The sequence below is a fragment of the Mus caroli genome, chromosome 11 (assembly GCF_900094665.2).
Source record: "Mus caroli chromosome 11, CAROLI_EIJ_v1.1, whole genome shotgun sequence".
NCBI classification, from domain to species: Eukaryota; Metazoa; Chordata; class Mammalia; order Rodentia; family Muridae; genus Mus; species Mus caroli.
The window spans coordinates 73,294,439-73,318,612 of NC_034580.1; the positions used below are offsets into that span (position 1 = coordinate 73,294,439).

General features: G+C 51.6%; 1 protein-coding gene across 4 annotated transcripts in view; it reads right to left on the reverse strand.

Annotated features, from left to right (window-relative positions):
• Positions 1–4,227: 4,227 nt before the first annotated feature.
• The window catches only part of Foxn1 (forkhead box N1), a 29,018-nt gene continuing 9,071 nt past the window's right edge, over positions 4,228–24,174 (reverse strand). The window contains exons 2-9 of one of the 4 annotated variants that reach the window (XM_021177921.1): positions 18,432–18,583; positions 17,602–18,060; positions 15,335–15,448; positions 13,482–13,612; positions 12,561–12,657; positions 8,076–8,283; positions 7,427–7,918; positions 4,228–5,703 (exon numbers count right to left, since the gene is read on the reverse strand). In XM_021177921.1, the coding sequence (XP_021033580.1) occupies positions 5,384–5,703; positions 7,427–7,918; positions 8,076–8,283; positions 12,561–12,657; positions 13,482–13,612; positions 15,335–15,448; positions 17,602–18,060; positions 18,432–18,554 (1,944 nt within the window). In that variant the 5' untranslated portion in view covers positions 18,555–18,583 and the 3' untranslated portion in view covers positions 4,228–5,383. Of the gene's footprint in view, positions 5,704–7,426; positions 7,919–8,075; positions 8,284–12,560; positions 12,658–13,481; positions 13,613–15,334; positions 15,449–17,601; positions 18,064–18,431; positions 18,584–24,174 lie in introns of those variants that run through there. The other 3 variants (XM_021177920.1, XM_021177923.1, XM_021177922.1) reach the window with 3 other exon arrangements.

Genomic DNA, 24,174 nt, shown 5'->3' on the forward strand with positions numbered 1-24,174 from the left:
GCTGTTCTGGAACTCACTCTGTAGACCAGGCTGGTCTCGAACTCAGAAATCCGCCTGCCTCTGCCTCCCAAGTGCTGGGATTAAAGGCATGCGCCACCACTGCCCGGCCAGTGTACTGTTTTTAAAGAATAAATAACTCTTTAAAAAATAAAAATAAAAAAAAATCACAGAAAGAGGAATGTGGTTTCATTTTTCTCCAGGGGTGGGGATGCGGGGCTGCTTCAGATTGTCGGTAGCGGCTGACTAGGATCTGCCTCCTGCTCTAATAGGGCTGTGGTTTTGCCAGCCGCAGATAGTTTCTCAATTGTGTGACATTTGAATTCAGGGGACTTCGTAGGGTATATAAATGGTAGGGCCCCAAGAGGTGGGGTGGGTTGTTGGTTGGTTGGTTGCTGTTGGTTGTGGTGTGTTAAGTAGTTGTGCACAAAGAAGAAACAACAAGAAGAAACTAGATGTCCTGACAGTAGGCAAGGATCAAACTTGTCCCAAGGAACTGGCCGAATCATTAGGAAGTGGTCTAGCAATGACATGGCCCCTTTCCAGCCCCTGACTGTACTCAGGGGTCTCTTTTCTCTCCATCCCTTTTCCCTCTCTTATCTAGTGTTGAGGGATTGAAAGCATGGAAGTAAAGGGGTGGAGAAGGGGAGAAGAAAGAAGAACCCACAGAGTAGCAAAGATCAGCAACAGGGAAGGGGATAGATACCGAAGCCACTGTCCCTTGTCCCCTAACTGAGGTCTCTAAATGAAAGTGAGACCCTGGGTATCTTGGTCCTGGCTAGATTTATGTCAGCCTGACACAAGCTAGAACCATGTGAAAAGAGGGAAGCTCAATTGAGAAAATGCCTCCGTAAGATCCAGCTGTAGGCATTTTCTTAATTAGTGATGGGTTGGGGAAGGGCCCAGCCCATTGTGAGTAGTGCAATACCTGAACTGGTGGTCCTGGGTTCTATGAGGAAGAAAACTGAGCAAGCCATGGGGAATAAGCCTGTAAGCAGCATTCCTCCATGGCCTCTGCATCAGCTCCTGTCTCCAGGTTCCTGCCCTGTTTGAGTTCCTGTTCGGTGTGGAAGTGTAAGACTCAGATAAAAAAGAAAAGAAAAGGAAGAGAGGAAGGAAGGAAGAAAGGGGGAGGGAGGGCAGTTAGGCAGGCCTTGGCTGCTTTTTCCTGTAGTCTTCATACTGTAGACTCTCACATTGGTTTGGGCTGCCAGTGATGGGACCTGCTGCGTTTGTCTCGTGGCCCCACCCCCTGGAAAGAGGAAGGAAGTGAGGTGTTTAGAGCTCTCCTCTGTTCTAAGAGACAGCATCTCATTATGGCAGCCAGGCTGGCTTTGAAATCCTAGCTCAAGTCACCATCCTCCTTCAGCCTCTGAGTGTCGGGGTGAGCCTGCAGTAGCTCATCTGGCATGGCTTCTTTGGTAAAGTCTAAGCTTACAATTTGTCATCAGCTTTGCTAAGTTTCAAGTAAAAATCAAAACGATGAAATTTTGTGTCTGTATGAGTGTGAATGCGGTGTGCTGTGTGTAGTTGCTTATGTGTGAATGGATGTGCCTACACACACACACACACACACACACACACACACACACACACACACACATGCCAGAGGGCCCTGCTTTTTGTCTTACTCCTTTGAGACTGATCAGAGCCATTGGGCAGTAAGCCCACGATCCTCTGTCTCTGTCCCTCATCTCCCATTGCTAGACGGTCAGGCACGTGTGGCTTTTTGTGTGGGTGCTGGGATCTGAAGTCATCTCCAATGCTCTTCCCCACTGGCTCATCTTTCCAGCCCTTGATGATGTATATTTTTTTCTTCCAAACTTATGGGCCTTTGAATTATTTTCTTGAACTGGCTATGTAGAAACTTGACCTCATGGGGCTGGAGAGATGGCTCAGTGGTTCACTGACTATTCTTCCAGAGGTCCTGAGTTCAATTCCCAGCAACCACATGGTGGATCACAACCATCTGTAATGGGATCCAATGCCCTCTTCTGGAATGTCTGAAGACAGCTACAGTGTACTCACAGACATACATACATAAAATAAATACATCTTAAAAAAAAAAAAAGAAAAGAAAAGAAACTTGACCTCATGCTCCCAGTTCTCCTGCATCCACACTCCAAGAGCCTAGATTACATATGTGCACTTCTATGACCTGGTAGTTTGAGAATTTTTGTGGAATCCCTAAACAAAAGGGCTAATTCCTCCCCAAAAGTAGAGGATTTACAAATGCTCTGGCCAGTCCCATCTTAACCAGGGTCTGGCCAGCAGGGGGCAGCATAGGAGCAAGAGTGTGGGCTTTGTTTTCAAAATGGAGTTGGGTCCAGTTTTAAAATCTGATGTGCAATCTAGGGACAAAGGACCGGAACAATTACACCCAAAATCCGATCTGTTTGCCACCCACTGTCCTTGCTCAGGCAGCCAGCTCACACATGACGTGCCCATAGGGACAGATTTGATGGAAGGCCTCCTGGAGATACCTTGTTGTCTCCTAGTTTAAGGTATATTGGGGTAGGGGGAGGCTTGTCTGCGCCTCTAGGTCCCAAGTGTCAAGAACAAAGGAGGTGGGTCCAAGAACAGTTTTAGGAATCACTTGTCCTGTGCCTGAGGGCCTGAGTGTCAAGATGTATGCCAGCCCTGGCCAAAGCTGGCACCACACACTCTGGGATTTGCCAGACAACTGTATCCCTCTCCCAGTGAGGCAAACAGTTTGTTTTCTTGGGTGTGCCAGCTGGCCATGCCTCTCCCATGTCCTACCCTACCCCACCCCAGCTCCTTCCTAGAGCCTTAGGAGGGAGGAAGGCACTAATGTGGGGTGAGCTTTTGCTCTGGGATTCTTTGTAGAGCCCTGTAGGTGTTGGCTGGGCTCCAGGCCTGACCCCTAGACTAACTTAAGTCAAAGACCCACATGTGACTGATCTAGACTCATGTGTGTGCTTCTGGAGGGGGAGCTATAGAGCTGCTCCTTCCTGGGACAGTCACCTCTACCTATGGGGTGGGCTGGAAGGACGCCTGACCTTCCTGAGCTCATCTTCCACCAGCAGCAGCACAGGCAGCACCAGGTTATGCCCCATCTTGTCACCCACGGAACCCATAGCCCCAAATAGACTTAGCATCTCTCCCAGGTAGTGACAGGAAGATACACCCTGGAAAGGGAAGTGACCCTTTCTTTAAAAGAAAGAAAGAAAGAGAGAGAGAGAGAGAGAAAGGAAGGAAGGAAGGAAGGAAGGAAGGNGAAGGAAGGAAGGAAGGAAGGAAGGAAGAAAGAAAGAAAGAAAGAAAGAAAGAAAGAAAGAAAGAAAGAAAGAAAGAGAGAAAGAGAGAAAGAGAGAAAGAAATGTATGCCTACATGAGAGTGCAGAGCCCTTAGAGGCCAGAGGGCAGAAGCATCAAATCCCCTGGACCTGGAATTACAGAGGTTATAAGGTGCTGGGAATGGAACTCAGGACCTCTGGAAGAGCAGCGAGTGCTCTTAATCACTGAGTCATCTCTCCAGCCACAACAGTGACCCTGTCTTGTGCGATTTGGGTCAGTCATGGCAGCATCGGACAGGTGTCAGAAGAAGAGGCATTGAAAGAAGTCAGCTCCTTTCTCTGGACAGCCAAGCCCAGATCCCCATTTTTCAAGTTCCTCTGAGAAGAGGCCTTGCCTGGCTGCTCACTCTGCTTGGTCTAGAGCAGTGGTTCTCAACCTTCCTAATGCTGTGACTACCCCGCCTCTAGCTCCTCGTGCTGTGGTGACCCCAACTGTAAAATTACTTCATTGCTATTTCATAATGGTAATTTTACTACTGTTATGAACCGAAATATAAATATCATCTGCTATGGAGTCTATGATATATGACTCCTGTGAAAGGGCCATTTGATTTGGCCCAAAGGGGCTTCAACCCACAAGTTGAGGACCACTGGTCTAGATGCCTTACTAAGGTAGGAGAGATGCTCAGACAGTTAAGAGTGCTTGCTGCTCTGTTAGAGATCCTAAGTTTGGTTCCCAGCATCCACCCAGAGGCTCACAACTGCTTGTAACTCCAGCTCCAGGGAATCTGATGCCTTTGGGGGGGGGGCAGCACACATATGCACAAACATACACAGCACATGTTTTCCAATGCACACACACCTGCTCCATATATATGATCTATCTACATCTACATCTACATCTATATCTTTAGAGTCCTTGTAGACACCCTGCTTGGGGACTGAAGGTCCCAAAAAAACGAAGGCTCAGTAGTTGCAACCATCAGGAGCTTACTTTATTGTTCCAGGATAGGGGACAATGGTAGATGACTGAGGGATCCGCCCACTCTCATGTGAGCTTGGGGACAACCTATGGAGGTTCTGGTTGGCCCTGGGAAGGCTGGGGATCCCACTTGGTGGGCCATGGTGGGCATCTGAGTCACAGCTCAGCTCCACGGACATTCTGCCGGCTCCCTGGGAGCCCCAAGTCTGCTATGCAGGTGTGTGTGTGTGTATCACACACACCATCCTGTAGCGGGTTGTAAACCCTAGTTACCCAGGATGCTTGAGACAGTTGACAGCATCCAATAGGCTGGGGCTTGAACTATATGAGCCTCTCTTTGAGAAAGAGTGAGACTTGGCAACCTGAGGGGGGCCTTTCCTGTGGCTGAGACTAAGAGAGGGGGGATTCAAGTTTCTGAGGACAAGGTTTTTTTTTTTTTTTTTTTTTTTTTTCCAAACACGTTGTGTTGGATTTGGGCTCAGTTTGGTCCCAGGGTAGATGCTGCCCCTTCTGTGTGTCACCTTGGAGGTGGCCAGCCAGAGTATATACTGAAGAGGGATAGATAAATTCTATGAAGTAGTTGTCTCCGTAAGGGGTTCACAGGTCATATGGGAGGAGCCCCTGTAGGCTTTAAGGGTGTAAGATGGGAGAATAAATAGAGATTTCTGGGAGAGAACATGACTGGAGAGGGCCAAGGGTCTGTAGAGCACATGGGGATTGGGATGAGGTTTGGAAGGGTGAGCTTTGACCTGTCACACTGGCCCTGAGCTTTGCTAACTAAAGCTTTTAGCTCTCAGCTGTCCCAGAAATCAAATCGGACTCTGTGACCTAAGGCTTCCTCTGAGTGTAAGGCACATGATGAGCAGGTGTGTAGAGCTTGAGTTCACGCTCGAGAGCTGAAGTTCGAGTGAGCTGGCGCTAGGGAGCGCGCTGTAGCTTCTTTTTCGACACTTTCCTTGCTGGGGGCCCCGTGTGAGATGCGGGCCCACCAGGTAGCATCCTGGATGGATGCCCCCAACTTCTGGCTAACAAATAAGTTGGCTGAGTGGCATAGGAGACAGGTAGTGTTTTCCTTCTTTGACCTTTAAGGTGAGCCCAATATGGGGCAGCCAGCTAGGCAAAGGCTGCAGCTGATGTTGGGCATAGCTCAAGCCAGAGCCAATGGCTTTGAGCCGGGACTGAGGTACACGGCAGGGCCGGCAGCTGCTGAGGAGGGCGTGGACTCCAGTTCCACAAAGGCGGAGTAGAGAGTGCTGAGGTGCATGTCTCCCAGAGCACCGGAGCCGCCGCTGCCTGGAGGTGCCAGTTCACCTGCCTCATTGCCTGTTTCTGCCAGACAAGGGCCTGGGGGGAAGCAATGGGCTGCTGGTGGGGGTGGCAACATGGAGGATGACGTCGGCGACGAGGTCACCAATACGAGGGGGTCCAGGGCCAAGCTGTCATCCTTCAGCTGCTCCCACAGATTTCCTAGACGGGGAGAGGGAAGAAGCCTCATCATTGGCAGCCATAGAGAGCTAAACCCAGTCTGACTCCCACCCAAGTTCCTCAGAAGCCTCAGAGAACAGGAGTCTGGTGATGCGGACTGGAAGCCTATCCTGGCATCCACTCTGGGACCTCAAGTAATCACTGATTTTTTTTTTTTTTTTTTTTTTCTGGGCCTCAGAGTCTAGCTCCGAGCTCCGAGGTGGCACAGTGTAAAAGTCATAGATGCAGGCGACCGCTATGAAAGGGTCATCAGACTTTCCATCGGGGTCGCAACCCACAGGTTGAGAACCACTGCCATAGTTGCAGGTAACCTCTGGGCCTCTCCGAGAAGAAAGGGGTACTAGATTAAGGTTAAGGATTTGCCCGTCTGAAGGTTGTTGCAAAGCTCTACTTGGGGGCGGCCTAGAGGCCCCCTGAAACTCTTCACTCAGGCTTCTGCTTTGGTTCCCAAAGGTTGATTTGCTGCCTACAGTCCTCCCACAGTGCACCACCGAACCTGATGAGGTACACAGGTCTGGCTCCCTAGGCCCTCCTCCCCGCCCCCTCACAGGACCCAAGGTACAGGGATAGAACCAGAAAGGACACTGGACTCTGAGGAACAAACAGTGCTGTCACTGAGTTCCTCCTAGGGTCATGTGACCTGCTGCGTGGCAGGCCAGTGACTGGAGTCACTGCCTGGAACATCATCACCGCAGGGTGGAGAAAGAGACCTGACAAGGCCACCTCTTGGCCACCAAAGAGACCTCTTGGCCACCTGGGTTCAACTCCTTCTTTCTGGCCCAGTGACCTTGAGTGGATGTATCTCTGTATAGTATTGTTTGCTAGGTCCAGATGGGAAGAACATATGTAAAGCTGTTTGCAAGATGCCTGCTACTCAGTAGGAGCTTGAGTGGGTATTCATTAAGGGTTTTGTGATGCTGGGGTATTGACCCTAACTAAGGATTGGTGCATGCTAGGCAAACGCTTTACCCCCTACCCACATCTCCAGCCTTCTGATAGAATTTATAGTATCCCACGTCCATATAGCCTCCTCTGCAGCCGCCTGTTCTCTGCAGCCGCAGCAGGTCTGGAATGAAGATCTATGTGAAGTTTATTTCTAACACTCTAAGGTATAGATCAACAGCCTCCTTCAAAAAGGCTCGCTCGGCACACTACAGTTCAAACGGGAAGGGGCGGGGCTTAGAAGGGTAGAGGGTGGGGCTTGGCTGCCTGTTGGATGGAGCGGGCAAGATGGAGGAGAGTGTAAAGATTCACCTCTCTGGGCTTGTACCCTCAAATCTCTCTAGGGCATGCTTAGCTCTGAGGTCTTCCATTCCATAGAAAGTCTATCTCCTGCAGTGAAAGCTAAGTTCTGATAAAACGCAAATGATTTTGGAACGTTTAGCCTCCCAGTCCCTCACAGTCAAGTACACCATGGAACTTCCGGCTTTCCCCAGCTTTGTCAGATGAGCGGTTTGATGATGAAGCCATCTGGGACATGATCAGAGTACCAGGAGGGGGGAGATGGGGAAAAGAGCCTTTTAGCTCATGATCTGGAGGGCAGGGAGCAAATGCGAATTTAACATTCCTAGTCGTCCGCCTCAGGTGACCAGAAACTCAGGAGCCAGCAGGTGGCAGCCTAGAGACATGAAGAGGCTAGGCCACTTGGCCAAGAGCACCTCTCTAGTCCTGTTCCACCCTTCCCAGCTCCCAGCTCCCAGCTCACCCTGGAAGTCGAAGTCAGTGAGAGAAGGGTTGATAGCATCCAGGTCAGTCCCAAGGTCTCCATCTGGCAGTAGAGTATCGTGCATGGTCCTGGCTGAGGAAGGCTCAGCCATCAGCTTGGCACCATGGCTGGGTGGTGTGTGGGCAGGTAGAGGTGAGTCCTGGGGGGTGCCTGGCTGGGCCTGCAGCTCAAGATGCCCATCTGGCGGTGGGAACAATGGCTGCTGGTGTCCAGAAGGGGCCAGGCTGGGAGAAAGGTGTGGGTAGGTCTGCCCATAGCAGGAGGGAGCATGGCCACCCAGTAGGTCCTGCAGGGGGTTCTTGCCAGGCATGGGGCCTGGAGCTGGATGCATTGGGTGCAGAGGCTGGGAAAGACCAGCTGATGGTGCCATGGGCCGGATGGGACCTGGGCCTGCCAGCCCAGGGGGTGGACAGCCCAGCAGCGGAGAGCCCAGTTTCTCTCTTTTGTCTCCAATGAGGCTGTCCAGCTCTTCTGCAAAGGCCCAAAAGAAAACGTCATGAGGCCTCCCTCCTTTGTAGCCTCCCAGCCTGGACCCCCCTCCCTGTACCCCTCTCTCCCCAGGCTCTGCTCTTCTTCATTCTGGTACCCAGGTCCCTTGGCCTTTCTCACACAGGCCTGAGAGCCTCACCTGGTTTGGCCATGCTTTTGCGCACAGCAATGGGGTCTTTCCTCTTCCACTTCTGCAGTTCTTCCTGCATCTTGTCGATTTTGGAAGGATTGAGGGCCCACAGACAGCCCTTTCGAGAGGAACTTCCGGATTTATTCTCCACCTTCTCAAAGCACTTGTTGAGGGACAGGTTATGGCGAACAGAATTCTTCCAGCCATCAGGAGCAGTCTGCCAGAGAAGAACAAGAATCCAGGTTAGGTTCAGGCAGCAAGAAATGGCTCTAGGTCTAGGGGTTCTAGAACATTCCTTCGCCAATTCTATACATAGGGTCTCTACACACTCTGGTTTGATGTATTCAGCTCCAAAAGCATTCGTAGAACCCTTTAATGCGCAGAATCCTTGATCCTAAGTTAGTTTTTTGTTTGTTTGTTTGTTTTGTTTTGTTTTGTTTTGTTTTTTGAAACAGGGTTTCTCTGTGTAGCCTTGGCTGTCCTGGAACTCACTCTGTAGACCAGGCTGGCCTCGAACTCAGAAATCCGCCTGCCTCTGCCTCCCAAATGCTGGGATTAAAGGCGTGTGCCACCACCGCCCGGCCCAAGTTAGTTTTTTTAGCTAAAATCTAAAAGCTGCTGTTACTCTACCTAGCTCTTAGTCTAGACCCTTCAGAGGATATGACCCTTTGTATATTTATTATGTACCTTATGTGTACACGTGGGTGCCTGTATGTCTAAGCACCACATGCATACCGGAGTCTGTCAAAGAGAGCACTGAATCTCCTGGAACTGGAGTTACAGATTGTTTGTAAACCACCATGTGGGGCTGGGAACAGAATTCAAGTCCTCTGCAAGAGCAGCCAGTGTTCTTAACCACCACCTCAAGGCTTTTATTGGTGTTTGTTTTTGTTTGCTTGTTTGTTTGTTTGTTGTTTTGGGGGTTCTTTTTTGAGACAAGGTTTCTTTGTGTAGTCCTGGCTGTCCTGGAACTCACTTTGTGGACCAGACTGACCTCAAATTCAGGGATCCCCCTGCCCTCTGCCTCCTGAGTGCTGGGATTAAAGGTGTGCACCACCCCCCAGCTCTCTCCGATATTTGTTAACCACCACTCCTTTTAGAGATGGGACCTCACTTGTAGTCCAGGCTCACAGTAAGATGCTCAGAGTCTCTTGGGTGCTGAGATTGCAGCAGGCATAAGTCACAATGTCCAACTTGTGATCTTTCTTTAAGGGACAACTGGTAAATGCCATTGAGGCCCCTGGTCTATGTCCCCACTGAAGCAGGATATGCTCACTGGGCCTTCTGGCCTGTGCATCCCCTTGTAGAAAGGGGAAGCTCGCCATTTTAAAGTCTTTGCGGACAGCTTTAAAGGGAGAACAGCATAATGCCCTTCCTCTGGGTCCACCTCATCCCTCCAGAGCAAGCTGGGCAGAAAAGGGTTGGTGAACAGGTGGGAGTTAGCACACCTGCTGCCTCTATGTTTGATGGCAGATGTGGTGTTGGTAGAGGCTGGGGTAGTCGTATGTGACTGAATATTCACCAGATCCTTCGACATCTCTCGGTGGGAGTGGCGTCTCCTACCATAGGCCTCTGAACTCCTGAGTGAGGATGGCTATGTGTGAGAAAGTATCTCAGAGTACGTGTGTACCCATGATTGAGTGTGTGGGTGTGAGTTCGCATGAGTGTGCCCTGGAGGTGTGCCCTGGTGGGGAGGCCAGCCCTCAGGCAGGGGGTGCTCGTGCCAACAGAATAAACACCCATTAGGAGGCCCGGTCATGCCACCAGTGCAGTAATTGTGCCCAAGGAGGGTTGTAAAAACCATTAAGCTGACTCAGTTGGGTGAGAGGCGGTGGCAGGGATGGTGGTGGAGGGGCATGGGCCTCCTGTCCCCCACGTCTGGCTCAGTTGACCACCCTGAGCCCGACGAGGGCTGGCGGTGGGTAGAGCTACCTCTCCAGTTGATGATACTTCCTGAATGAAGCCCTTACACCCTGGCTCCTCTCTCTTTCAAGCCCCTCTTTCTGGTTAATGAGAGATGGCCACGCCCTCCTCCCTAGCTCCCTTGCCCCAGGGTGCAGCCAAGCTGACTCACGCCCAGCAGAACCGGGCCCTGGGTCCTGATGCCAGTCTCAGTAGAGTTGCTGGCAGCAGCTGCCAGAGCCTTTCTTGGGGACAGCTAACCCATCATGGGACTGGACCTGATGACCCCAAGGTCCATCAGGGGTTACCAGCGAGCATCTTGAGCTGCTGGACCTTCTTAAACTCCCACAGCTGTCTCTACTAAGAACCAAAGCTTCATCACCCCAGAGCAGACTTAATGGGTACTGGGAACTTTTATGGTCCCATTAAATGTGTGACTTCGGATGCCAGGGCAGCCCCCACCGCAGCCACTTCCTGTTTGGAAGAGGGGTGGTCAGCATTAACAATTATGCACGGTGGCTGGACACTTCCTTGGCCCCTGACTCATGGGACTATGGGACGCCCACAGCAGCTGCCTTGGGTGTGAGTACTGACCACTTCAGAGTCCACTCTGTCTTTGCCCTGAAAAATGACCTCCAAATAAGGACTGAGAGGTTTAGAGCCTTGGAACTCTCTCTTTGGGGAGGTTCGGAGAGAACCTGTTGGCTTAGAAGGAATCTAGGTACCAACTCGTCCAAACTGACATGTTACAGAGGGGGAAACTGAGGGCCAGAGAAGAAAACAGCTGGCCTTGAATCACATGAGGATAACCGGGTATGGACTTCAGCCCTGTTCCTTAGCTGAGGGCCCTGCCCAGGTCATTCCCGTGGGGGCCTGCCTTGCCAATGGGGCTGGTCAGATCCTCACACAGTATCTCTGAAGTCAAATGTAAACTCTGGCATGCAGGGGTGATGCAACCGGCTAAGAAAAACAACCGAACCGAAAAAGCTGTCAGACCTCTTCACTCTTCAGCCCCATAAAACAGGGATTACACGGCTCCCGGGAAAAATAATTAAGCCAGGAAGATGAGATGCAGGGAGGGGCTGGGGGTAAGGCCAGGAGTGGGCAGGGAAGAAGGCCCAGAGGAGAGGGAGGGGCCTCGCCTCCCTTTCTCTGTTCAGTTTTTGGAGGACTTTGCTGCCACCTTAGGAGGAGGGGAGCGCCTATCTCTACCTGGAGATTCTGGGATTCAGGAACACTATGGTGTTTCTCCCTCCCAGAACCTCAAGTCTGTGGACATTTCCACTCCAGCCAAAGCCATGCTGAAAGATGTTTTTGCCCACTCCCTGTCTGCTGGGAGCACAGCAGGTGCAAAGCTGTCTGCACATTAGCAACCTGTCCCCGGGCCAGACTATGGTACAGATAGTTGGGGGCAGGAATCCCCCCTGCCCACAGAGCTGGCTCTGGATCACCTGCGCCTCAGCTCCTGTCTTGCCTGGTTAGTAGGTGAGACAGTGTTGACAAGGGTGTAAGTCCTGGGGACTGGATTCCCCAACAAAAGATCTTGTCTCTCCTGCACCTACCTCAGGAGAAGGTGTCTGTGCAAGAGGGTCTCAGGGGACATGTATCAAGGGATAAGGCTGTGTTTTTCTTGACCCAACAATTGATCCATCTGCTGTGTGATCTTAGAAGGATAAACCGCCCTCTGACAAATTTGCTCACCTGGATAGAAGGGTATCTGTCATGTCCCCAGGAGGTTGGACTTCAGCAGGCTCACCCAGAGACAGACATGACTCCTCAGGGTTAGATCAAGGGTCAGGGATGATCGATTCTTACCCCCAACCCCTGTGTAGAAATCTTGTAGGGACATTTGAAAATCTACTGGGTGGGACCTCCACTTCATGCAACTGTAACTGTTACATATTGATGAATCTCATGCCTCAGTTTCCCCAGGGTCCCTCTCAGTCTTCCTGTCCCAGGGGCTACTGGGAAGAAACTGCTGGGAGTTGCCTGAAGTCTCTTCTGTGGAGACTAGGAACTAATTAATGTTGCTCATGGGTTTGGGGGAGAACCCGCTGAATCCTTGGGACACCCCAAGACTGTGAGCCCCACTTTTAGGTCCAAGTGAAGCTCACCATGCCACCTCTAGAGGCAGATGTTAATCTCACTCTGGAAGGCAATCAATCGTCCGTCACCTTAGTGATCAGCCCTGACTTGGAATCCCTCCAGCCCCATAGATAGCACCCTGACTGAGGCCGGAAAAGACTTCCATCACTTGTTCTCCTCTCTAATTTGGGGATAAGTAGCTGAGCTCCGAAGCCTGTCAGGACTCCCCCCAACCCCTTCTCCAGCTCCTCCCAATTGCTGTGTATCCCAGAGCAAGCAGCTAGAGCTCTCTATTCACAGTCCCCGCCCCCCTTTTGCTATGGAGGATGGAGCCTTGGGCCTGGTAGATGTGAGGTGATTCTCTCTCTTTAAGTCATGTGCAGTCCTGAAAATCCAGCCCCCTTGGGAGCTTTGCATTTCACCACGGACACAGAGAGAAAGCATCTTAGGGCCAAACCCCTACTGCTTTCATGCTGGGCTGGGGGCAAGGGTGGGTTTTAGACTCACCTTGAAATAAGGGAAGTGCTCCGTCATGAAATTGTAGATTTCACTGACTGGAAGGCTTCCGGTCTTACTGTTCTTAAGGGCCATGAAGATGAGGATGCTGCAAAAGAGAGATCCTGAGAGCCCAGCCCTCCTGACCAGGCCTCCATCTTCAGCTCTCCTGGGCCGACACGTTCTGTGAGGCTGAGACTGAAATCTACGAGCATTTTGTGGAATCTGGAAAACCAGATTGCCGTCTGGCTTAGCCCCTAGATGTGTGAGCTTGTCTGAACCTCTCTTTTGAGTCCGTTTCCTTAGTTTTGAAATGACAAAAATACAGTAGCTGGCATCCTCAGAGCCGTGGGGATGGAGGCTTTGCATCCATCATTGCACAGAAATGACCCTGACCACTCAGCCCGCAGCTCCCCGTGCTTCTGTGAGACAGTAGGAAGGGAACAAGGCTTCCTGCTGGGTGCCACACACTGTTCTGCCCACATTCTCTTACATAAAACTTCAAATAGCCTGGCTTGTCTCCCCATTTGCCTTCCAGACAACCAGTTTCTCAGTTAGTAAGTAGCAGGGCTGTTAGAGGGTTTTGCTTTAATGTTGGAAGAGGGGAGAGGCAATGAGCAGCTCTCTTAATCTCCCACCTAAACTCTATGACCAGGGCCCCAGCATGGGACCTCACAGGCCCACCTGCCCAAGTCAGCAGCATCTACTGAGTCCAACCTGAGTTAAGACTCCTCAGGGTCTGACAAAAGGTCAAAGGTTATGTAGTTACTATCTACCCACCCACGGGCATCGTTTCTCCAGCATCCTTGGAAGTTACTGGGCGTGATTTCTATCCCCTGCAATAACCCTTACATGATGAGGATCACCGTACCTTAGCTTTCCCAGGGCCCCTCCTTGCTCCTAGTTCTGCCCCAGTTGTGCTAGGATATGTACCTGTAAGAGTAGATGGGCTTTGGGAAGAGTGGCTGGTGACCGTCAGCGTTGGCCTGGGGTGCAATCCTCTGATAGGGATAGTGAGGTGAGCCCAGGTAGGGCACAGGGTAGCTGCCTCCACCCGGGGAGTACTGTAGGGGCCAAAAGGGACAGAGTGGTCACCACGATGCCTTCCCAAGTGGGGAACCCCTCCTCATGCAGACACGTCCAGAGAGGAAGCTGAAGCCAGATTCTCCTTCCATTGGCCATGGACCCGACACCATTCCCAATGCTATGGAGCAATGGAACGAACATTTTGGGCTTGGCTAGCCATCTACACTCTAGAACTCAGACTCTCAAAAGGTCTCGAAGCTGTCTTCCTCCAGCTCTTGCCTCTCAGGCTTTGAGGTACCCTGGTCGCCATGGTGATAGGATGGGGAAAAAGCCCACCGTTCTGCACTTGCCAGGCAGGCACCCCAAGCCCCCTCTCCTGTGCCTCTTTTGGAGCAATGGGCCGGAAGTGGGATGTCCAGCCTGGGTGTGTTCTAGGCACGGCCACCTTTATGAGTTTCAGTGGCTCTTTGAAAGAGCAGGTCATGATGGTGGGCAGGTGGGGGTAGGAGGTAGTTTTACACGGCAGAGGGAGTGGCTGCGGTGCCAGGAATGGTGTTTTATGGGGGCTGGGGGTTGGAGACTCTGACTCCCCCAGCTGCTCCAGGCTGAAGTGTTCTTTCCAGGTCACCGAAAGACACTTAGTGCCTGAGTCACCCTCTCTCTGGGCTCCATAAAGCCCTGGGCGCGGCCATCTTGTTCAAGGACGTTGACTGCAGAGGGCTTCAAAGCAGGGCTGGGCAGAGCAAGGGCACTTAGCGTCCGATCACCTTTATGCTGTGGTGACTTGGTCCCTGATGTGGCAGACTGCCTTAGGGACACATGCTGCCCTGAATCAGGCCAGAAACCTCAGAAAAGTTTAGGCCTTTGCAGCCCTTTCTAAAAAACAAGGATACAAGGATGCCTCCTCATGTGATATGTCTCTTTGTCCCTCTCTCTCACTTGTACCCACTACAGGCAACCTGACACATACACCACCCCCCCGCCCCCCCCCCCCCCCCAGCCTGCCTCCTGGCTTGGCCAGGATCAGGGCCAATGCCAGAGCGGGAGTAGAACCTGCTCCACAGGCAGGGCCTGTCTGAGTGCCAGGCTGCAGGTGGATGGAGCTGGGCGCTGGGCAGCCACTTGCTCTGTCTTGCCCGGTGACTCCAAGGGAGCTGCCTGGCTGCTCTGGGGCTCTCTTCTGTCTCTTTTCAAAAATCCTCCATCCCTTGCCAGTGTGGGGCAATGATTGAGAATCTCATCCATCCTGGAGAGGCTAAACTGGGCAGTGAAGTGGGGAAGGGCAAGGATGGTAAAGACTAGGGAGGACCCCAGCCTCGTGCTTGTGTCCACCACTCTCTGCCTAAGGGAAGTGTAAGGGACAAGGTCACACAGCAAGGTGTGACCTAGATGGGAGCCTTTGTTTCCTTCCCTGCTCAGCCAGTGTGTCATACCACACACCCCTCTTTGCTCCTGTCTGTCTAGGATGCTTCTCGCTTCTCCTCCCCTCCCTCTTTGGTTCACACCATGGCTCTGCCTCAGTCTCGGCTGCACTTTCTGTTTGAGACTCCCTAGCCAGGGGTTCAGAAAAGTCTGTAAGCCCCTAGGAAAGGGAAATGGTTTCTCTTCCCACTAGCCACTGTTCTATATCTGGGATAGCCCAGCCTGAGGTTCGGGACTCTGATATCTTCACCTGCCTGTCCTCACATACACTGCCCACAGCGACACCCACAGAGCCTCCTGAGAGCTCCAGGGAGTATAACCACTTGCCTCAGACTTACCTGATGGAAGGCAGGCTGAGAAGAACAGTACATATGTTGCAAGGGAGGCTGGTAGCAGTACATCCCAGGACCACTGTCCAGAGCTTGGGGCTTGACCTTGACCTCTGACCCCTGCTGGAAAAGTGGAAAAGAAAAATTTTCCCCCTTCTTCTTCTTCTTTTTTTTTTTTTTTTTTTTTTTTTTTTTTTTAAATTTTTTTGGGACAGGGTTTCTCTGTGTAGCCCTGGCTGTCCTGGAACTCACTCTGTAGACCAGGCTGAACTCAAACTCAGAAATCTGCCTGCCTCTGCCTCCCAAGTGCTGGGATTAAAGGCGTGCACCACCAATGATGGGCCCCCACTTCTTTTTCTTGTCTTGAACTTCACACTGGAAGAATCCTTTCTCTGACCCTCTCAAGGCTAACTCTTAGGAAAGGAACAGAGAACAGAGATGGATAGGGGTTTTCCTGAGGGAAATCAGCAAGTCAGTAGAGGGGCTAGGCTAGAAAGGACAGTGTTCCTCACATTCCACCTCACTGCAGGCGGCAGGCTAGTCTGGGCCACCAGAGAAATGGAGGGGACTTGTCACATAGACTTGAATGGGACCAGAGAGTTCTGAGAGACCCATGTGAAGTCCTCGGGGCCTAACCCAGAGCTGAGCCCTGCATAGAGTTAGCAAGGGCGTGCGGCTTGGACCTACCTGGCAGATAGACAAGCCAGGATCAGGCTCCTGTCACTAGGATTCCCACAGGCCTTTGGGAAGGCAGCATTTGGGCCCAGAGGGGTGAAAGCTAGCTGTGACCACTTTCTGGGTGTGCCTCAGGGCAGCTGATGCAGAGATTGCCATAATCGTAGGATCTTGAGCCTGCAAGGGCCACAAGCACTGAGTCCAACCCCTTCATTTCACAGATGATACAGCTGCTCCCAAAGACGGGAAACTACATGGCACCTGTCACCCATAGGGTGGACCAGGCAGCTGGGTACAGCTTGTGGCCATGGGGCCAGGTGGACTTCTGTTTATAGGTTGTAGATGTCCTGGTAAGTCATAAGGCCTCAACCAGAGAGGGCCGGGTCCTGATTCTCAAGATGGAGATAGTGAGAACTCTATTGATGCAACCCTGGAAGGAAATCTCCTGGCTGAGTGACAAGGAGCTACAACGAGTGGACAATGGGGGACAACTGCTGGCTTTCTGGGTGCCAAGCTGTGGCTCCCACCACATTCTAAAGGCTTGAGAAAAAGCAGTCATGGCTCCAGAAACAGCAGAAGATCCTGTCTTGGCCACACCTGACCCACCTGGGTGTTCATCTGTTTTCCCCCTCTTCCTTCCTGATAGGAGTGGCTAAGGACTGGAATGGGCCTATTTGGAAGTAGGAGGTAAAGAAGGCTGGTGGACCCCTGGAGGAGCAGAGTCCAGGCTGAATTATTACATTGGGGTGCCTTGGGAATCAGAGATCGGGAGCAGGGGGCAAGCCTGAGACAGGAAACCCTTAGCAGGACTTTTCCCACGAGGCTCAGAGAGATTAAGTGACTTGCCCGAGGTCACAGGGCCTGCAGTTCTGGCTGCGGAAGTGCTAGTCAACTTTCTGAGGTGTTCCCAAGGCACTTATCCATAGAAGCCTGCTCTGGCCTTAGAATAGGTCCAGAACCCCACCAGTAATTCCAGCACCAGGAGGATGTCTAGTTCATGGATGGCCTTAGGCAACATAGCTGTTTTCTGTCTCACCCATGAAAAGAAATAAAAAGCAGGGTCTGGAAGGGCCTGGAGCTAGCAGTGAAGTCCCCAGTCCTTATTTGGTGGGGTTTTTGTTCTGATGCTCTGTCCAGAACCTTCTCTCTCTGGAATGCGTCTTTTCCTCCTCACATTTGCATAGGGGTGTGTTGGTCTGGCTTGGCATTCTTTGACACTTAAATAAACAGAGAAGTCACCCTCTGGAATCTTGACTCAGCAGCCTCTGGGAAGCTGCCAGCTCCCTTCCCTCATGTGTTTCCCTCACCTGCCCCCTCCACCTGCCCCCTCCACGCCTGCCAGGCTAGCATCCCCCTCCCCAGGGGACCAGCATGGAACCAGGAGGCCCCCACCCTCTTTGCTTGCTGCCTCCTTTGGAGCTCTGATTTGGAGACAGTGTCTCCATATATAGGCAGAGGCTGGCCTCTGCCTCAAGAAGTCCTCCTGCCTCAGCCTCCTGAGTAGTAGGATTACAGGCGTATGCCACCAGGCCTGGCTTTGAGGAGTCTTTCTAGGCAGCCAGGAGAGAGGAGGTGGAAGGCCCTCGGCCATTGGCACTCACCAGAACTTGGTTGTGTTCCTGGTTGGGGTAAGGGAGTTTATTGCACCAAGCCTCTGCTGGGAAGCTAGGCAGGAAGGCCTCAGCGTCGCCCACGTCCACAGGGATCTCCTCAAAGGCTTCCAGTGTCCCCTGAGTCTTAAAGGAGTGTCCATCAAGTGCCATGGCCGTCTGGGCTTCAGAGAAGATGTCCTCGTGGAAGTGCCTCTTGTAGGGGTGGAAAGGCATGTGGTTGCCCTTGAGGAAGCGCCCTGGGCTGCCTGCTGGGCCCTCCTCAAAGCCAAAGCCAGGATACTTTTCTGAAGGAGAAAGGCGGAAGGAGCCCAGGCCGGGTCCGGTTGTGCAGTGGCCCTGGATCTGCTCTGGGTCTGGAGATGCGATGCTGGGGCTGTGTGGAGGCAGTGAGGGCGCCCTCTCTGGAGGGCCGTCAGGCACAAACGACGAGCAGCTGAAGTTAGCATGCTTCTGGGCAGACAGAATAGAGAATCTGTAAATGGGGGTTGGACCAGGGTATCTGCCAGGACCCTGTGCTGTACTGAGATAAGAGAGTATGGCTGAGCTCCCAACGTGATGGGGAAGGCAACCTGCTCTTGGGATTCCAATCTGATTCAAGCATACTTCTTCTAAACCTGGGCCCCCTAAGGCTGATGGGTTCCATATCTGGGGAAACACCAAACCAAGGATGGACAGAGATCTGTGACTTGGCCCTTCTGGGTCTAGAGTCATCATCATTTTTGTTCTGTGTAAGGGACAAAGTAGATCCCGAAGGTCTACTCAATGCTCTTAGAGCTACCAGGCTTGCCCTATTCCAGGCCTAGGTTCCAGGTACTTACGTTCTGTGGGGCAGGGGAGTCTGGGAGACCCGGAGCCTGCATGAGGTCCCCTTGGGGTTCGCCCTCCAGTCGGGTGGAGCCTGGAAGTGTGACGTCAGACTGCGGAGGGAGTAGCGACACCATCACCCAGTCCTGGCCTCGAAGAAAGCCAGCTACAATGAGAATAAGGACCAATGTCTAGGCATGGCCAACCCCAGGCCCACCACCTCCATTCGTACCCTTTCCCTGGACTGGGACCCTGGCTGGAGCTAGCCATCAGATTAGGGAGATAGGGAGAGAAGGGAAGAGATGATAGACAGACAGTCAGACAGACAGATGATAGATAGATAACCAAGGTGGGAAATTGTTACATGCTGGTAGGCAAATGCTGAAGAGGATGAGGAAAGAGCTATCATGAGAGAGAAATTGAGCCAGATTGGATACTCGGAGGAGAGCTCCTCTCTCGACTCAAGCTTTGCTGGTCAGCGAGTGACCTGGTCAGTCAGTGAGTCAGTGAGCCCTTGCTTCCCAGGGAGCCTGACTGCTAGGTTTCCTATGTCTATGCAAGGTGACCTTATCAGTTTCTGGGTAGGCCCTAAGAGGAGGAGCCAGGAGATGTATCATGCCTAGGCTTCATGTGACAGCAATCCCAATGACACAGAGGGTAGCCCTGTGGGATGATGACCAAGGGTCCTTGCTGGTAGGGCCCGTGGGATATCTGGGAAGTGCTGTTTTTTTTTTTTTTTTTACCTCTATCAAGTTTTATCCGTGACTTTGTGCCAAGCATGTCTCATTTCCTTAGCCCCTCTCTTCTCCCCTCCTTCCCTGTTCTGTGTGGGATCGAGCCCACTGCCTCCCAGGATGCTCCCTGGCTCCCATCCCTGCCCTCTTTTTGAACTCTTCAGCTTGCCTATGACAAGCTAAGGCTTGGACTAGATCTGAGCGCTGACCCCTTCTGAACTGTTGTTGCAGAACCCTGACCCAGCACCACAGAGCAGCTGGGAGGCCTTGGGGCTCAGCTCCAGGCAAGGCTGTCCATCCCAGGCTGTGTCAGCAGAGCTCTCTGCACTTCCACAGCAGCATCTGCAAACAAGATGAGTGACAGGGCCTCGCACAGGGCGCTGAGAGTGAAATGAAATCATGCAGAGAAAGCTCGGAGCACAGCACAAGCACACGGGGCTTGTTCCACACGCCAGGTCTCATTATTAATGGTGTTATCCCTGGGGCTCTTCCATTATCAGCAACAGTCTTTGAACTCACGCCCCTGAGTTCATCCCTGATAGCAGCCATTGTTTACCGAGGGACTGCTCTGTACTGACTCCTGGGTAGCACTTTGGAAGGTTTTCTATTTGCTGAAGATGACCTCAGGTTCCTGCTTTTCTCCACCTCCCATGTGCTGGGATTATGGACACGCACCTTTGTGCTCAGTTTGTGCTCAGACCTAGGGCTTCCTGCATGATAGACAGTTGCTTTACTGAGTGAAAATCTGTAGCCCTTATTGCTTTTTTAAAAAGATATTTATTTATTACATGTAAGTAGCTGTCTTCAGACACACCAGAAAAGGGCGTCCGATGTCATTACCGATGGTTGTGAGCCACCATGTGGTTGCTGGGAATTGAACTCAGGATCTCTGGAAGAGCAGTCAGTGCTCTTAACCGCTGAGCCATCTCTCCAGCCTACCCCTATTGTTTTGTTTTGGTTTGGTTTGGTTTTTTGGTTTTTTTTGTTTTTTGTTTTTCGAGACAGGGTTTCTCTGTATAGCCCTGGCTGTCCTGGAACTCACTTTGTAGACCAGGCTGGCCTCGAACTCAGAAATCCACCTGCCTCTGCCTCCCAAATGCTGGGATTAAAGGCGTGCCACAGGCTCTCGCCATATAGTCTATGCTGACCTGAAACTCACTACGTAGGCCAGGAACTATTGGCAGTCCTCTGCCTCTATCGACAAGCTATTGACCTCAGCCTCCCAAGGGCTGGCATTACAAGCAGGCCCAAGCTCATTGCTTTACTTCAAGGATGCCATATTATTAATCCAGTCTTTCAAATAAGAGAACTGAGGCCCTGAGGGATTCTGTGACTTTCCCAGTCTCACATACAACCCTTGACTGTCAGAACCTGAACTAAGCTTTGGCTACCTTCTTTCCCCACTACTGTATTTGATGGGAGTCGGAGCTGAGTGGAATGTTCTGGGAGCCAAACAGAAATAAAAACCAGAGCTTTACACTTATGCCATCTACCCAAGACCCCTCAAGTCACAGCAGGGCAGTGGTGCAGTTCTGGGAAATCTGGGAGAGAGGGCAGGCCTCATCTTTCTAAGTTTGGCCTAGTCAGCAGTTGACACATCTTTGATGAATTAGCCATCTTCAGAGAGGCCAATGGTGTCGAAGAGGGAAGGGAACCTGTCCAGAGTCCCACAAAGGATTAGGCTGGGAGGCGGCTGGTGGCTGAAGTAAGTGTAGAAGGGTTTGAAGGTGGGGGGGGTTCTCTCCCACCCCTCAAAGAGTCCCTACCACCCCTTCTCTATATCCCTGCGCAGGCTCACTCTCAGCAATGCTAAATGTGGCGTGACCGGGAAGCGTGGAGCTGGCTGTAACTGGACACTTCAAGGGAGCAGGTAGGGGTGAGGACACCCCATCTCTGGCTTTGCATGACTGCCTGCCCTGGCCCCTGTTCCCTGGACAGCTCAGGCCTGCTTGCCATGCCTCACCCTGGCTCAGAGCTGCCTTTCCCAGAGGAGGTGGTGTCGTGTGAACTTGACGCCATCCAAATACAATCCCATCTCCCTCCAGGTGTGAGGCCGGGGGCTTTTTCTCTCCATTTCAGGCTCTGCAGCCCCAGGAGGGAGAACAGTAATGGTTGGGCTTGAGGCAAATCTGACTTTGGTTCCAAGCCTTGTCACGTTCTGCCTCTGTGATTTTTGAACACACTATGTAAGTCTATATTTCACTTTCTCCGTCTGAGAAATGGGGTGTGTAGAGCTATCTCACTAGGACCTCTTGAAGATTAAGTGGTATGGTGCTGATAACCAGAAAATGGCCGGGGACACACCTCATACCTCTGGCTTCAGTTGGCTAAATGTAGCTGTCCCCAAAGGCCTCTAATCCCAGGCTCTACAGTTTCCATGACAGTCTTGTTGCTTCAGGCCTCATAGTCTAGGAGAGAGGTGCAGATGACGCTGTCCCCAGGTAGCAGCTGCCCTTGCTGGCCTTTCCTGCCTACCTGGTCTTCATTTATCATGACCTCGGAAGACTCTGACACCAGCCCTGCTTTACTGACTCGAACCTGAGCTCTAGCTGGGCCTTCCCCTCTCAGAGTTCTGTCTTGTTTAGTAGCACCTTTGCCTCACTCTGCAATCCCTCATCCTTAGATGGAGCTATTTGTATAAGCCCCAGGCAGAGCGCCTGTACATCAAAGGCCTTCTGTTCCTAGCCAGGACTCTGGCTCTGAAAACCCCCACCCTTTTTTCCAGGACCTAAGCTTGTCTTTGCAGGGTTCATAGACTCTCCTTGATTTGCATTGGGGATACAGATGTCCCAGAGTGGCCCCAGGTTTTCTTCTGGGTGGGTTCTGTAAGTACTGACGTCTAGCTCAGTGACCGTGAGTCCCTTCAAGAAATGAACTGAGTTTTCTAAAGCCACACTGTCTAGGAAATGTGAGCCCTCAATCAACTTTATCCTAAAGGGTCACTAGCTTCAGGGGCTGGACAAAGGGTCCCTAGTTAGTGTTTGGGGAGGATCCTTTCAGCACAGAGAGGGGAGAGAGAGAGGTGTAGAGTTCTTAAAGCTGCCAACTTGGTAGTCAGGTTTGGGTCTGAATCATGATCAGGGTGAGAATTTGGTTGGACACATTACTTAACTTCCTTCCCTGGGCCTCAGTTTCCTCCTCTGTAAAATGGAGCTGATAATACATACCTCTTTGGAGGATTGGATGAAATATTGCTTGTAAATAGCTTACCTCACAGTACATACTCAATAAATGATAGCTATTATTAATAATTAGCAGTGGGGCAGAGTTAATTTAAGGCATGGGCTCTGGTGTGGGGGAGGGAACCACCTTTTCTTGCCCTTTCCTGTCTTCTCCCCACCCCCACCCATCTCCCTGACATAAGCTTCCTCCACGGACACAGACTGAACTTCCTCTTGACTCGGGCCTCTGAGGCCATTTTGTTCATTCCCCTGCAGTAGAGCCAGTGGCTGCAGAAACTTCAATGTCCTGAAATGGAATGGATAGGGTGTCCCTACTGCTTTGGATCCCCCAGGAAGCAGCATCCATGCTGGCTCCAGTGTCCTGATAGTGGCCTATGAACTTAGAAGGAACCTTTTGTTGTCAAACCTTGAGGCCACCTCCGCCACTTAGAACTCACACCTGCCCACCGTATGTCTCCTTCCTGGACAGGAGACTATGGAGGAATATGTGGGTCAAGTTCCCTTTTACCGTAAGATCATAATCACCATAGACCCGCATCATTGGAGCACTCAGAAGCCCAAGTTGCATGTTTTTTATCTTCGCTATCTCTTCTCGCCTCTGTCCCTGTGGACAGTGAACATAGCATACTGGAGCCAGGTCTTTAGGGAGCAAACTGAATCCATCACTTCCAGTTCTACATTCAGCAAAATAAAGGCAAATTGGCCATAGCTACATAGCTGCCCATGCAAAAATATCACACATTATCAACCAGAATGCTGCCTAACGTGTTGGCACACACCTTTAATCCCAGTGCAGGGGAGGCAGAAGCAGGTAGATCTCTATGAATTCAAGGCCAGCCTGGTCTACATAGTGAGTTCCACGATAGCTAAGGCTGAATAGTGAGACCCTGCCCTAAAAAAACAAAAACCAAACCAACATAAAACTAAATCAGAATTTCCCCTCCCCCCTTTTGATAGCTGATATTTGATGACAATTTACCAACACACTGAAGGTAGAGAAGCAATGGTATTCACTCCGTTTCTCACAGGGGGTTGGGGGAGGAGGCCAAGAGAGAAGAAGCATGCCTAGGACTACACAGAGAGAATGAAAAACCCTCTCTTGTACCTCAAGAGCTCCAGACACTCTTATCCAGAGCGACAACTTTAGCAAGACGTGTTGAAGACCCTCTCAAGGTCTGGGCGAACTTTCCTTCCATGATTCTTGGAGAGGGGAAGGAAAGTTTGGGGACCAAGAAACAGACCCAATCGGCCCTGAAGCAAAGGGAGAGAGAAAGGGCCCACTGGCCTGAGGAGGGAGGTTGGGAGGAAGCCCCTCCAGACAGTGAGAACTGGAGGGGTGATGAATCCATGGTAGGCATTGCTGGGTGGCTGCCCCATGTCCCCAGACACTGGCATCCTCACCTTGTACCCTTCCTGCAACAGTCAGCCCTACACTGCCTTCAGCCATTGCTACCTCTGCCTCTGAGAGACTGTCTTCTCAGCACTCAGGCAGAAGGGGCTGTTTAAGGGTGGGTCCTGGGGTGGGGGTGGGGGACACCTGGCCAAACACAACATTCACCTAATTTGCTGGATTTGTGGTCATGGATAAGTTATTTCCTCGTCTGCATTTCAGTTCTTCTATAGGCAAAACGAAACCCAGGGATCATTTGATCTCAAGATGCTGATGTTGGTCCTATGGACGTGTGTGCAGTCTACAGAGTGGCCCATCAGGCTTGCACCAGGGATTCTGGTTATGTCCCAGGAGGGAGGCACTGCACTGTCACCCCTTTTTATGGATCAGGAAACTGAGGCTCAGAGAGATTAACCTGACTCGCCCAAGTCCCCCAGCTAGTAAACTGTGC